Source organism: Gossypium hirsutum, chromosome D08, assembly GCF_007990345.1.
Source record: "Gossypium hirsutum isolate 1008001.06 chromosome D08, Gossypium_hirsutum_v2.1, whole genome shotgun sequence".
NCBI classification, from domain to species: Eukaryota; Viridiplantae; Streptophyta; class Magnoliopsida; order Malvales; family Malvaceae; genus Gossypium; species Gossypium hirsutum.
Genome location: NC_053444.1, coordinates 49,774,238 through 49,787,626, shown reverse-complemented (window position 1 = coordinate 49,787,626; position 13,389 = coordinate 49,774,238). Strand labels below are relative to the sequence as shown.

Sequence of the window (13,389 nt, the reverse complement as noted above, 5' to 3'; positions counted from 1 at the left end):
GCATAGCTTTTGCATGTTATTATCAGATATGAGACCCAAGTATCCTTAATATTCCAATGTGGCTCAACGGGCTAGAAAACAGATTATGTTCTATGGAAGTTTAAGTAAAAGTATAATTAGTAACTTCAGGTGAGTTATAAGAGTTAAGAATATGTTATGATATCAGTGAGAACCAATATTTCAGCAAGAGGAGAGTAAGTTGTAATCTTAAGCTATCTAAATAGGTAAGTAATAAATAAGTAAATGAGAGTAAGTAAAGAGGAAACTTAAGAACATGATACTTGCATATCATTATTTGTGTTAAATGTTGTTATTTATTTACTTGTAAACTTACTAAGCATTATGCTTACTTTGTTTATTTTCTTTTTATATAGCATTATTAATCAAAGTCGAGAATCCTAAAGACGTTGGAGATCGTCCACACTATCAACCACAACGACTCGGTATTTTATGATGAACTATGTTTGAACTATGGCATGTATAGGGACTTACTTATTTTGAATGTTGTATTATGATTTTGCTAAAGAATGATGTGTAAATATCTAATGATGAATGGTTGTCAAAATGGCTAAGTATGAAGGTGTTTGTTGTTATACATGTCTATGTGATAAATTATGCATAGAAATCATGAGAGAGTAATAATTTGCAAAGAAACAGATTTTAAACAGCAGTAGTGACGTGGTTTTGAAAAATCACTTAGGATAGTATAAAATGAATTAGAGGTTTTATGATATATATAATGAAAGCTTGTTGAGTCTATTTTCATGGAAAAATAACGGTTTAGCAAAAGAAATTTTATATTTTAAGATATGTGAATTTTGGTGAGACAGGGTCAGAACTGCTTTTGGAGTCCCCTGTTCTGAGTTTAGAAAATCACTAAAAATTGTACAAAAATATTTATGAGTTTTAATTTATATTTCTAGATTTCTTATTGAGTCTATTTTCTTTAGAAACAAGTTACAACACAATATGAAAATCCGAAAATGAGAAAACTTATTTTTAGTGGCAAGAGGTCAGGACAGTCAAGTGGTGAAACAGGGGAGACTTTAACTAATAAACTGTACTAAATGGCTGAACCAAAAATTCTAAAAAATTTATGGTAGGAATATATATGAGTCTAGTTTCAGGGAAAATTTTCAGATTTAAATTTCTAGTTCGGTAGCTCAAGTTATAAATGTTTGAGTGACTGCTGCGCGAGTAGACAGCTTTATCATAAATAGTGAGATAAATTTTAAAAGCAAATTTTTATGCCCCGAACTAGTAAGACAAGTAAAGTAACGCCTTGTGCTCGACTTCGGAAATGGTCTCAAGCAAGGGGTGTTACAGATCAATTCCAATTCTTTCTTTTTCTGTTGATTCTTTTCCGACTGAAATGTATGGATCCAGGAATCTATGTGTCTATATCGATCCTGTTCATGGATTAACGAAAATGTGCAAAAGCTCTATTTGTCTCTTCCATTCTATGAGTCTCTTCCTTTTTTCGTATGGCATTGCCACTCCCTTTAACAGTATCCACTAATTTGGAACTTAATTTGAAAGCCATATTTCAACTCGGACATTTTCAGGATGCCCCTAATAACCAACGAATGGCAAGTATTTTTCCTTGTGTGGATCCTATTTAAAAGTTTAAACTTTGTAAATTTTAATAGTTAAAGTTAAAAAATTTTATTATTTCTTACAACCTGTAAAAAAATTACTGATTTACATATATATTTTAAATGGTAAATTACACCAATAGTCACTCAAGTTTGATCTCAATGACAAAACAATCACTCAATTTTCAATTCAGTCACTCAACTTTCAAAAAATAACAAATCAGTCCTACTAACCATTTTCCGTTACAGATGTAACGGAAAGCTAACATGTCATCCTACTGTGTAGACGACCCCAATTTAAAACCCTAGCTAGGTTGGGCAGTAAAAGAAAAAAGAGAAGAGGAAGAAGAAGAAAAAGAAGAGGAGGAGAAGAAGAGAAAAATTCTAGGTGGTTCAGCAGCAGCATGGGGTTGTGGATCGCGGCAACGACGATGGGGAGAGATTGGAAGGTAGAGAATAAGACAAAAGTTCAATCTGGGTTTTGGTAATCATCGATCCACAACCGAATGTTTTAAAGCAAGCATCAATGATCATCCCCGATTCCTCGTCGATTTTGATTTGAAGCTTCATAACATCGCCACAAGTAGGAGCTCCAACCAAACTGGTGCCAACGTTTGGATTGTTCTTATTGAAAGAACCAACGTTACGAGGATTGTTGTATTGGTCGATGACATTTTTGTGGTAAAGACGTGGAAAAATCTAAACAGGCCGTGATGGGATCTCCTTTGATGTTAGCCCAAGTAATTGTTTAGACGCCAGCCTCAACATTTTCGCCATTGATTTTCAATTTCCACTGCCAAAGAAAGAGCTTTTCCAAGCTCTGTTAGGGTTTGTGTTTTGCTTGCTTTATCATTGCCATTTTTTTCCCATTCTAGGTCGTGATTTTGGGTAAACTCCATGTCAACTAATTGGGTTAATTGGGTTTCTATCGTGGCTAGTTAACTGGCCAAGTCAGCTAGTTAACGGGCCACATCACCTGTCTCGTTAGGCCTGTAACGAAAAATATTAGTGGGTGATTGATTTGTCACTTTTCGATAACGCTAGTGACTGATTTTTAGCCTTCTCTGATGTTTGTTTCATGTAAAATAGGACGATCAATATAAAAGGGTTTTCGGTCAATGTAAAATTACCCCTTTTTCCCGTAAAATGTCATACCAAATTTTTTCCATAAGACATTTTCCAAACTGGTAAGGCTCTATTCACATTTTCCAAACATTCTCTACTACATTCTTCACTTATCAAATATTTTCTTATAAATTTTCATAACTTTTCAATTTAGTCCCTTTTTGTCATAAAAGTTCAATATTCACTAATTAATCATATTAAATCAATTTTCTTTCTTGTTACACTTTAATAACATAATTTATCTCGATATCTTGTTTCGCATATCAAATTTCTATGTATTTCACTGCTATTATTTCATCCACATATTTTCTCAAGTTTAACATTTAGTCCTTATCATAATAAAAATTTCATATTTTTCCACAATTTCACTTTTACAATATTTTATGCATATTTCATCATCTCATAACACATTCATTAAACTTTTATCATAATTTCCTTATTCACATATTAAATTGTTTCACACTTAAACTTTTGTACATTTTTTAATTTAGTCCCTATTGCCATGTAATTTATTTTTCATTATATAAGCACTTTATTCAAATAATTCATTGTAATATCTTATTTCACATAACAAATTTTTATGCAAATCATTTCGCTTGTTTCAATTATAAATTTCTTAAATTTTATAATTTAATTCTTAACATCATGAAGATTCATTATTTACTACCTTAACATCACTTTGTAATCAATTCACTACTTCCTTTAAACTACTTATCACAAATCTCAAATGTATGTTTGTTTCATTGAAAACAACTTTTATGAAATACTTTCAGAAAATCTACTAAATAACAGAAATTATTTTTACACAGACTAATCCAAACACCATAAAATATTAGTTTTACAAAAAAAGTAAGTAATTTTTGTAAAATAATTTTTAATAGTCATTTTCAGTGAAACAAATAAAGCATCATTATTAGAAAGTAAGCACAAGTTGACAAGGCCAGGAGGCCCATAACTGATGTAGAACTCTATATAAATAGAAAAAAAAGAAAAAAAAAGCGAATCTCGATATTTATAAGAAATGAAGTTCGAAATTAGATTTATCAGTCGAAATTATTTTTTTAATCTAAAAAGGAATCAAAATCAAAATTTTATGGACTTAAAAAATATATTCTAAGAAATAATTTGAAAGAAGATTATTATTAAAAAACGATTTTTTACAAAAAAAAATAAAAAAATGCAGATTGAAAAATAGAAAAAAAAATAGCGTCATTAAAAAAAAAGAAAAAGCAGAATTAAAATATTTTTAAAAAATAATTCTTACGTGACAAAAGCGTGGATTACGCCCCCAATTAGAATTAGGTCGTCACCAATTGGCCATTGGTGGATTCCAAAAGATTTTATTCATTTTAGTTAAATCTGAGGCAATTAAATACCCCTCCCCAAAAAACATAAAGTAAATGAAACATGACCACGTAAGCCCACATGACGGGTGGAATAGGTAGGACCCTCATTACCCGATATGCGTAGATCGACTAAATAACCAACACGTGTACGGTAAACTGACGTTTGAAGAAATAAAAATGGCCAGCGCGAATATCGATGGGCCAACTCAACAACCCAACTTTGCCCCCTCAACCCCTCCGTATATACGCTGTATTTATACACCTTGCTTTTCTACGACACGTTTTTGTTGACGTGGCTGTTGCCTTGGCGCTCCCTTTCCTTCTTCTTCCCACGCCTCCTCAATCTCTCTCTCTCTCTCTCTCTCTATTTTTCTTTCTCCGTCTCTGCGAATTTGAAAAAAGAAATTCCTAAAATTTTCTCTTTGTTTTTCAGTGAAGATAATGCGGTCTTTTTGAGTATTTTGTTTTACAATATCTCTTTCTGCTCCTTTTTTTTCCCAATTGAGAGTTATTAATTTCACGCTGTAAAGCTGCTGAGAGAAGGGAGGTTTCTAGATTTGGATTTTCGAGGTATGTTAAAATTAGAGTTCTGTTTTTTTTAATTGACTTGTTTCGAGTTTTCTATAATGTTTGGTTAGTGGATTAGTGCTTAATGGTTTCTTTTGGTTGTCTGATGAACGGGCGGGGATGTTTATATTTGAAGAATTAAATTTAGTTTTGGGGTTTTATTTTTTTATTTTTAAAAAGCTTCGGTGAGGTAATGTAGGGAAGTGGATTCAATTCAAGTTTTTAATTTTTCTGGAAATAAAATGTCTTCAACTCACTTATTTAGCTTCCCCCTCCCCCCTTAATATTAACATAATACGGAATTTTGTAGGATTTATGAAAATACACTTCGTCTTCTTCTTCGTCTTTACTGACTTTTAGTGTTTACTTTTTCATGGATCTATGTAAGTTCGTGGTAATTTCTGATTGGAAATTTCGAATCTGCATGACTGTTTTGGCTGAAAGATTTACAATAAGTTTCAAGGAAGTTAACGAAGCAAAGGAATGCAGATGAGGAAAGTAGACGATGAAAACCGAAACAGCTTATCGAGAGAAAACTGATATTTCAAAACGAAAAGATGACTTTTAGTGGATTCATCTAAAATGATAGCTAATAGTCCAAAACTTAAAATCTTATTGAGAGAAAAGCTTACAGGAAAACTGCAGAAATCTTCGACTGCGGTTTCAAGGGTATTTTTGTCCTTTAGTTAACAGATTAAATCCTGTGGGTTAGATTTTCGAAATTTGCAATCGCTCTTCTGTTTTAGGTATGGGTGCTTGAAAGTCGGTTTTACCCTTACCTTTCCGTATTTTTCCGGGTTAAGCACTTTTCTCCTATCTCTTTATTTAAAGGATACTTTTTTGGTTCCTTTCTTCTCAGGGATTATTATGTTGATGAAAATTTATATTCTTTCAACTGAATGAAAACTCTTTTATGGCGAAAATCCCAGTGTTTGGTTACAAATACTTTTTAAAGCAACCTATTTATACTTTATAGTCTAATTATATTACCAAAACCACCAAGCGTGCTAGCATACAATTTAAAACTTAAGATGAGTGAAGTTTCAATATTGGTTTTTCATCTAGGACTTTGTTTTTAGAAGACTAGATTTGATTTGTTGCGTTTGCAAATAAAATCCAATATTTAAAGTGTCCAACAAGACTTTGGTGAAATTTGATAAGATAATCTGAAATGAAGCACCAAATATTTGCATCATACTGCGCTTGTTTTAATATATGTAGAGTTGTGTAGGATAAGATGGTTGGATAAAATATTATGGCATCCTTACATTATTTTGTTTTAATTTGATGGTGTGTTGTTTAAGCATTTAATAACATCATATATTCGTTTGGTCTGCCCTCTAACTTGGGGGTCATTGGCCGTCACCAAGTCAAACCATCAGCTTATGTTTTACGTAGTGTAGTAGAGAAAAATTACTTTCTGAACCATGCAATCCTTTTTCGGTTGTATAATTCTTTTCTGAACCCTTCCTATTGCCGTTGAGAAAATGAACTGTAAATCACACCTTCAGGTTTCTCTCCTTGACTGCAGTTGACTGAGAGACGTGAAGGACATTCTAGAAAATAGGTTTTCCGCTTTAGTGCTTGGTAATGGGAAACAACGATGAAGGAAAGTCTAAGTCTGACAAGTCATCTTCACCAGTGCCAACGGTAAGTTAAGAGATGTAGGGAAAGGATCTTTGAAGTAGTAGTTGTACAATTTGTTTTGTATTTAATCTATTAATTTTTTATGCTCATATTATTGTATTGGTCAATACTTTTCTTTTCGCAGGATCAGGCCAATATTCATGTCTATCCCGATTGGGCTGCTATGCAGGTTATCTACTTTATTCATACACTCCCCTCTTTCCCGCTGCTGCTGTTAAGGCATTTCTTCAACTAAAATGCACAATGTACTTTTGGTAATAAAATTGCTAAAGGGGATTTTATGTTTCTTTATTACATATATAGGCATACTATGGTCCTCGAGTCACTATGCCGCCATATTACAACTCAGCTGTGGCCTCTGGCCATGCTCCTCCCCCTTATATGTGGGGTCCTCCACAGGTACTGCCCATAGATCCAAGGCATTTAACTAACTTTATTTAAGTTTTTCCACAACTGCTCTGTAAATAATTATTGGCCATTTACTCTTGCAGCCTATGATGCCACCTTATGGGGCACCTTATGCAACAATCTACTCACATGGGGGAGTTTATGCCCATCCTGCAGTTCCTATAGTAAGTTTACTTTGTCACTATCGTTTAATTGCTGCATTAATCTTGTACCAAGTTATCTAGGAGTGTACTTTGCTTTTCAGTTTTAGGGGTCACAAATTATGTGTAGTTTCTGATGTTTGAGTATGCATGGTGCATGTATGGTCACATAATTCTCTTATTTCTTATTGCTGAATGTTTAGACAGTGGTCTTTTTGTTCGATTACCAACTTGACAACACTCACAGATTCCTTATTGGTACAGCTAGAAACACAGTAAAAAATATTTGCATCTTTTTCTCCCTCAGGATATGGTTTGAGCCCTAAATAACTCCAGGACTCTGGTTTTATTGTATCATATTATACCTTGATACACTTTTATCTCTTTGCTCTTGAAATCCAAGGATAATATGGTCTTGGTATTCCATCATCACCTGCTGCAAGTGAATCGTCATTTAAATGATTCATTTCAAACTGTTACTATTCTGTTTTCATCCATGTTTGTTGTTGATGGACATGCACGTACACTGCTTCAATGAATTAGCTGGGAAGTTGTTACTTTTTGCTTATTGCGTTTAGCATGTGGTGAATATAATGGGAACATTGTAATGCAGACTGCAGCCCCTGTGGAAGCTCCTACTAAGTCATCAGGAAATACAGAACGAGGTTCAACAAAGAAGATGAAAGGGTTTGATGGCCTTGCTATGTCAATAGGCAATGGTACTGCTGAGAATGATGAGGGTGCAGCTGAACCTAGACTGTCCCAGAGGTTTGTTAATCTTGTCAGAACAAAATAGTATTTTTCTAAGATCAAGCTTTGCCTTAGGAATATGTTTGTCAGAGATTACACTACCAAGTGATTTTTCCTCATATCTTGACTTATGTCATGATATTGTGGACAGTGTGGAGACTGAAGGTTCAACTGATGGTAGTGATGGAAATACAACTGGGGTGAGATCACCTTCCCATCTGTTCAATCTGTTTTCTAACATCTTTTTCAGTTTTTTATATATTTTTCTTAAAGTTATTTTATTGGACTGGTACTTTAGAAATGATTAAAAGACAAAATGCTAAAGCTTATTTTTATCACTGTGCATCTTTGGTCAGACGGATCAAAGTAGGAGGAAAAGAAGCAGGGAGGGAACACCAACCATTGGTATGACTCCATTCTTCACCAAGTATATTCTTGATGAATAATAGAGTTGACCTGAAGTTTAAGTCAGGCGGATGGTAGTGGATGGTTGTCAAATCTGAGACATTTTGCGATTGCATGGTTCCTTTAACGTGCAGTACTTAGGCTAGGTTTATGACTTTGACGTGCAATTTTTTTTTGTGAGTTCTAAAAGAAACTTGTGTTTGAAAATGAAAAAAATGGAAAAAAAATAAATTATTGAAACTTGGGATACATTCGGTCCACTTTCATGTCTGGAGGTTTAGGTTGACTGATGTATTGTTTCTGTTTTAGCAGGTGGAGATGGTAAAACTGAGGCAAAGTCTAATGCAGTTGCCGTGGCAGAGGTAACTACAACCATTTCCCCTAAACCAATTGGAACTGTACTTTCTCCTGGCATGACCACCGCTTTGGAGCTTAGGAACCCTTCCTCCATGAATGCTAAATCCAGTCCTACAAACGTACCTTGTGGAGTAATGCCTCCTGAAGTCTGGATGCAGGTATTTGTGAATGGAAATCTTGAATTTCTATTTCTATCCTGTTTTTCTAAGCCATGCTTTTTAGCTTGCCTATGTAATTTGAATCCATTTTGTTGCTTTCCGAAGGATTTACTGCTTTGATTGTGGATAGGTAGTGCACATTTTAGTGTTTTATACATTGAGTCAATGGGTTTAGGGTTTAGTGCTATCCTAAGCTGTTTGCTAACATAAATTAAATTTCACTAGAATGAACGAGAGCTGAAACGGGAAAGGAGGAAACAATCTAATAGAGAATCTGCTAGAAGGTCAAGGTTGAGGAAGCAGGTATAATATATATGTATTACATCTTTGCTTATCGCATGCTTAAAAACTTAAAAAAATGACTTCTTTGAGCCTTTTTACCTAACGACATATTCTTCTTCTTTTGTAGGCTGAGACGGAAGAGCTTGCCCGTAAAGTTGAATCCTTGACTGCAGAGAATGCAACACTCAGATCTGAAATAAATCAACTAACTGAAAAATCGGAGAAACTAAGGCTAGAAAATGCTACATTAGTGGTATGCACTTTAATCTTCCTTGTCAACTTTTTCGATGTTGATTTGCCACACACCCGCTCTATCCCCATCTCAACTTTTTCTTGTAATAACTTGTTTAAACTCTTCTGTAATGCAGGAGGGACTCAAAAACGCTCAACTAGGACATACACAGGAAAACATTACGAACAAAAACGAAGACAAAGAGGGTGAAATGTATGAGAAAAAATCCGGTGCCAAGCTGCATCAGCTCTTGGATGCGAGTCCAAGAACTGATGCTGTGGCTGCCAGCTGAGTAAGTAGCCACAGTTTACACCTGAGTTATTTTTGACATTTTTAAATCGGACAAAACCGTGTAGCTTTTGGCATCATTTACAAGCCCAAAACTACTGCTAACAGTTAGCAGAAGGATGAAATAGTAGGTGTTTGTTAGGGGATTGAAACTATGTTTGGGACACTGTAAGCTAGCTCTCTCATGGCAGAACTGATGTAATTTTTTATTTAAAAATCAGAGTGCTGAGAAAGCCCTGAAAAAAACAAAAAGGTTAATGTACATTAAGGAGAAATTAGATAATGTGTTTTAAGGAAAAGGGTATTGAGAACCTTTAAATAATAATAATAAGATGTAATTTTTAATGCCTTGAAAAGGGATTTAGACTGTATGTGATGTGTGAAAGAACAAAACATGTCTTACTTGGATGTCTTGAGAAAGGAGTTAATGTTGAAATTTTCATTTTTCAATTTTCCTATATTTCGTAAAGCATTGGAAACTGATCATCATCTTTCAAATATATGATAATTGAAAAGAAAAAAAGCATACCCAGATATATGTATAATCATCGATTGTAGAAGAAAACTGAAGTCTTCAACTGTTCCGCTGAATTTAAAGGCCGAGGGTGGGTTTGGTTAAAAATTGCTTTTGCAAAATATCTTCATTTTAATGTTTGGATGAATTGTTTTTAATTAAATATTAATTATACATCGAAACCTTTGCAACAAAGAGGGGTGGTTTGGATGTTGCCTCCCTTTTCCTTTTATTCCAAATTGAACAAAAGTTGCAGAAATGGAGACATATAAAGAAAACAAAGCTAAGCAGATACGTATACAATGATTCAAACAAAATACCTCGTCTCATCCAGTATCAGCCAACTTTGATCCTGCACACAATATCATCATATTTCTCAACTATGTTTACCATTTATTGATGCTTTATCATTTTAATTCAAAAAAAGTTCAATGAATTATGCCACTAACATCACTTTGAATTGTGCTGTTTAAGAAATGCTAACTCTACTCGTACTATATTTTCGTTTCAATTCCATTAAAATAAGGTAACTTTTATGTTTTGGTCCTTTTACTATATTTAATTTATCTATTTAATCTCACACAATTACAATATTACTAATTAATCATGCACCAATATACTATTACATTTTTTTAAAAAAAACATCTCTTTTTAACCAAAAAAACAGCCTCCTTCACATCATCAGTTAACTAATTATATCATAAAAAATCATATATATTTTATTCTTTCAACTTGTTTATTTGCACTTAGTCCCTGAACTTAGATTTCGTCAACTAAGTTAATACCTCCATACTAACATCAATAATTTGTGTTGATGTAGTACTGTTAATCAATCTAATGATGCCATGTGATAGTCTCTTTGAATATCACACGGCAAACATAAACAATTTATATTTTTTTTATATTTTTTAATTTTATGTTTGTTAGATGACATTTTGGGAGGGTGCTATGTGGCACCATTCGATCCGCTAGCAATGTCACAATTAACACAAATTAATAGTGTTGGTGCAGAGATACCAACTTGATTGATAGAATATCCAAAAAAATTTAGGAACTAGCTAGGTAGAAATGAATAAGTTCAGGGGCCCAGTTTTATATTATCCCTATTATAAAAGAAAAGCAACCAATTATGTAAAATTAAAATAGGTACTAAATATCCAATTTAAACTTAGTAGAGGGATGGAGACCACAATTTGACCTTAAAAATAATGAAAATGGAAGAGTTTAACGTCGTGTTTACCATCTTAAGGTGTGGATGAGGCAGTTAGGCATATCATCACCGTCGAGCTGTTTCATGGTGATTCCTTTACACTTAACGGTAACCCCCAACATGCCAGTCTTCAACCCCGCCACACCCACTCCAACTTTCGTCCGAGCCGCCACGTTCACCGCCAAACTCTTCGATTTGTACCCACTCAGAAGCCTATTCGCCAACGTATTATCCACCTGCTTGTTGCTCGCCTTCGTCTCCACTTTCAAGCTAGTCGTGTTTTGTTTCCTCGACGTGAACTTGGGCACCTTCGCCGTCCCGAGCTCAGTCTCGTCCTCGCCTTCTCCGACGCTGATGTCGACCGCCGTATCGCCGTAATAATACGTCATCTTCCCGTTGGGATTCCTCACTTCCATTACCGTCATCGTCGTGGCGTCGAGGTAGGTACCGTCGGGTGTTTCTGTGACGTTGAAGCGGGGGATTTGGAATGACCGGACGTGGAAGCGTGGTAATTTGGGGTTGACCGAAAAGTAGAAAACGGCGGCGAAGATGATGATCAGGGCAATCAAGATCGAGAAAGAGATGCAGAAACAGCAGCAACAAACACTGCCCTTCTTTTTCTTGGGCCGGAAAGATGGCGGAAGAACCGGCTTTCGCGGCGGCGGTTTAAACCCAGCGGGCGAGTTAGGGTCATTGTATCCGGGTGGCTTGTTGAGGGCCGATGGAAATGGAGCGTCGGACATCGCTTGTATGTAAAAAATGATTCTATCGTGGACTTGGATTAAAAAAGAAAATAAAAAGGTGGCTTATTTACGTACAATTATCTGTCATTGTAAGTGAGAATTAAATTGCTTTGAAAATTGAAAAGAAGACAGAGCAAGCAAAAGGAGAAGAATGTGAAGGATGTTGGTACTTGTTTCAGTTACTTGGTTTGGATCTATTTAAACAAGTTATTAAATGGCCCCACCCAAACACTTGTACATATGCATGTCAACAACAAATGTAATTCATATCAAACAATTAACTTCAATTTCTTCTATTGCTTTTCAGATTTCAGTCATAGAGTCTAAACTATATCTGTCCATGGGCCGGGTTTGGGCCGGGCCCGGAAAAAATTTTGGCCCGACTCTTAGGCCCGGCCCGGCCCGACCCGACCCACCCGATTTTTAATAAACACAAAAAAAATATTTTAAAAATAAAAAAAATAAAAAATATATATTTAAAGTATTTTAAAATTAAAAAATAAAAAAAAAATATTTATTATATTCGGGCCGGGTCGGGCCGGGCTTGGGCCAAAAAAGTTGAGTCCGAGCCCGGCCCATTTTTTAAACGGCCTCATTTTTTTGCCCAAGCCCATATTTCGGGCCTATATTTTTACCCGAACCCTCCCATATTTTGGGCGGGCCGTCGGGCTGGGCCGCCTGGCCCATGGATAGGTCTAGTCTAAACGGTAGCAATTAAAAATTCTGTTAAACTCTATGTACTTCTATATTATGCATACATTTATAGATATAATCTGTAATATCCCAAAAATCGGGTTAGAAAAAATTAGGTTTATGAAATCAAGAGTGGTTACATCTTAATTTTGAGTTAGGATTGTGAAAATGTTATTATGTAAATTGATCTGGTTTAGTGATTAAGTATTTAGTTGTGTGCTTGAGGTCTTGTGTTCAAATCATTTTCTTTGGAATTTTTGTTCCTATCTCTATCTTTAGATATTTGACTTAAATTTAATTCCCGCACAAGTTTTGAAAAGAATAAGTTTGTTGATTTAGTGGTAAGGTTTTTCTCGCGTATGTTTTAAACTCTGGGAAAAATCTGATGTGGATAATGATAGGAGTTAGTGGGGTAGTTGTAAAAAAATAGTGGTGACGTATTTTCCCCTAAATTTTCTCCCTCAACCGTCCAACTCTCCACTCTCCACTCTCCCTTCACTCTTCGCGTTTTTTTTTTGTGTTTTTGTATCAATTTCATGTTTTTTCCTTTTTTTCTTTGTTAATTTCTTCTTCTGTCGCCCTCCCTATTTCATTTAGCTTTTTTCTTTGATCTTCCTTCTTGTTCTTGTTATTCTCGATTTTGTTGCCTCTTTGCCAATTAATTTATGACGACTGTGTGTGGTAAGTATTTCAGAATTAGATTTGTAAGTTCGTCGTGGGTAATTCTTCGTATGTTTGCTTTGAGTGTTTTATATCGTTGTGACGTTGAAATTAACGGTTATTTTGTAATGTTGGTTAGGCGGGGAACGTGAATTTTTGGATCCTCCAGTGAATTGAACTTCTATTGGCTATTGTTTTGCAAAAGGTAAGTGATGAAAGTGTTAATTAAGGGCTAGTTTTGTTAGTTCGTATTAATGGATTGGTTGCGT

The 13,389-nt window shown here is 34.7% G+C and overlaps 2 protein-coding genes across 7 annotated transcripts; one reads left to right on the top strand and one right to left on the bottom strand.

Annotated features, from left to right (window-relative positions):
* The first annotated feature begins 4,236 nt into the window (after positions 1-4,236).
* On the top strand, positions 4,237-9,671 carry LOC107900935 (common plant regulatory factor 1). Of its 6 annotated transcripts, none has more exons than XM_041098266.1 (13): positions 4,353-4,636; positions 5,022-5,302; positions 6,165-6,283; positions 6,405-6,449; positions 6,584-6,679; positions 6,772-6,852; positions 7,442-7,596; positions 7,730-7,778; positions 7,935-7,983; positions 8,296-8,498; positions 8,724-8,801; positions 8,908-9,033; positions 9,149-9,671. In XM_041098266.1, the coding sequence occupies exons 3-13, from the start codon at positions 6,224-6,226 to the stop codon at positions 9,302-9,304; spliced, it is 1,098 nt and encodes a 365-aa protein (XP_040954200.1). In that variant the 5' UTR covers positions 4,353-4,636; positions 5,022-5,302; positions 6,165-6,223; the 3' UTR covers positions 9,305-9,671. The 6 variants fall into 6 exon arrangements, with proteins under 6 accessions (XP_016682215.2, XP_016682212.2, XP_040954200.1 ...); XM_041098264.1 differs by having other exon boundaries at positions 8,293-8,498; XM_016826726.2 differs by lacking the exon at positions 5,022-5,302 and having other exon boundaries at positions 4,237-4,636.
* On the bottom strand, positions 9,531-12,131 carry LOC107900936 (NDR1/HIN1-like protein 6). Its single transcript, XM_016826727.2, has 2 exons — positions 11,055-12,131; positions 9,531-10,166 (listed from the first exon to the last, which is right to left on the bottom strand). Exons 1-2 carry the CDS (start codon positions 11,765-11,767, stop codon positions 10,151-10,153), a joined length of 729 nt encoding a protein of 242 aa, XP_016682216.2. The 5' UTR covers positions 11,768-12,131; the 3' UTR covers positions 9,531-10,150.
* Between the last annotated feature and the right edge of the window lie 1,258 nt (positions 12,132-13,389).

Bases quoted from the DNA above. Each gene is read 5' to 3' on its own strand.
- LOC107900935 (XM_016826723.2), top strand. From the start codon at position 6,224: ATGGGAAACAACGATGAAGGAAAGTCTAAGTCTGACAAGTCATCTTCA. The intron at 7,779-7,934 runs GTGAGATCACCT...ATCTTTGGTCAG, and splicing joins GTGATGGAAATACAACTGGG to ACGGATCAAAGTAGGAGGAA. The intron at 8,499-8,723 runs GTATTTGTGAAT...AAATTTCACTAG, and splicing joins CTCCTGAAGTCTGGATGCAG to AATGAACGAGAGCTGAAACG.
- LOC107900936 (XM_016826727.2), bottom strand. From the start codon at position 11,767: ATGTCCGACGCTCCATTTCCATCGGCCCTCAACAAGCCACCCGGATAC.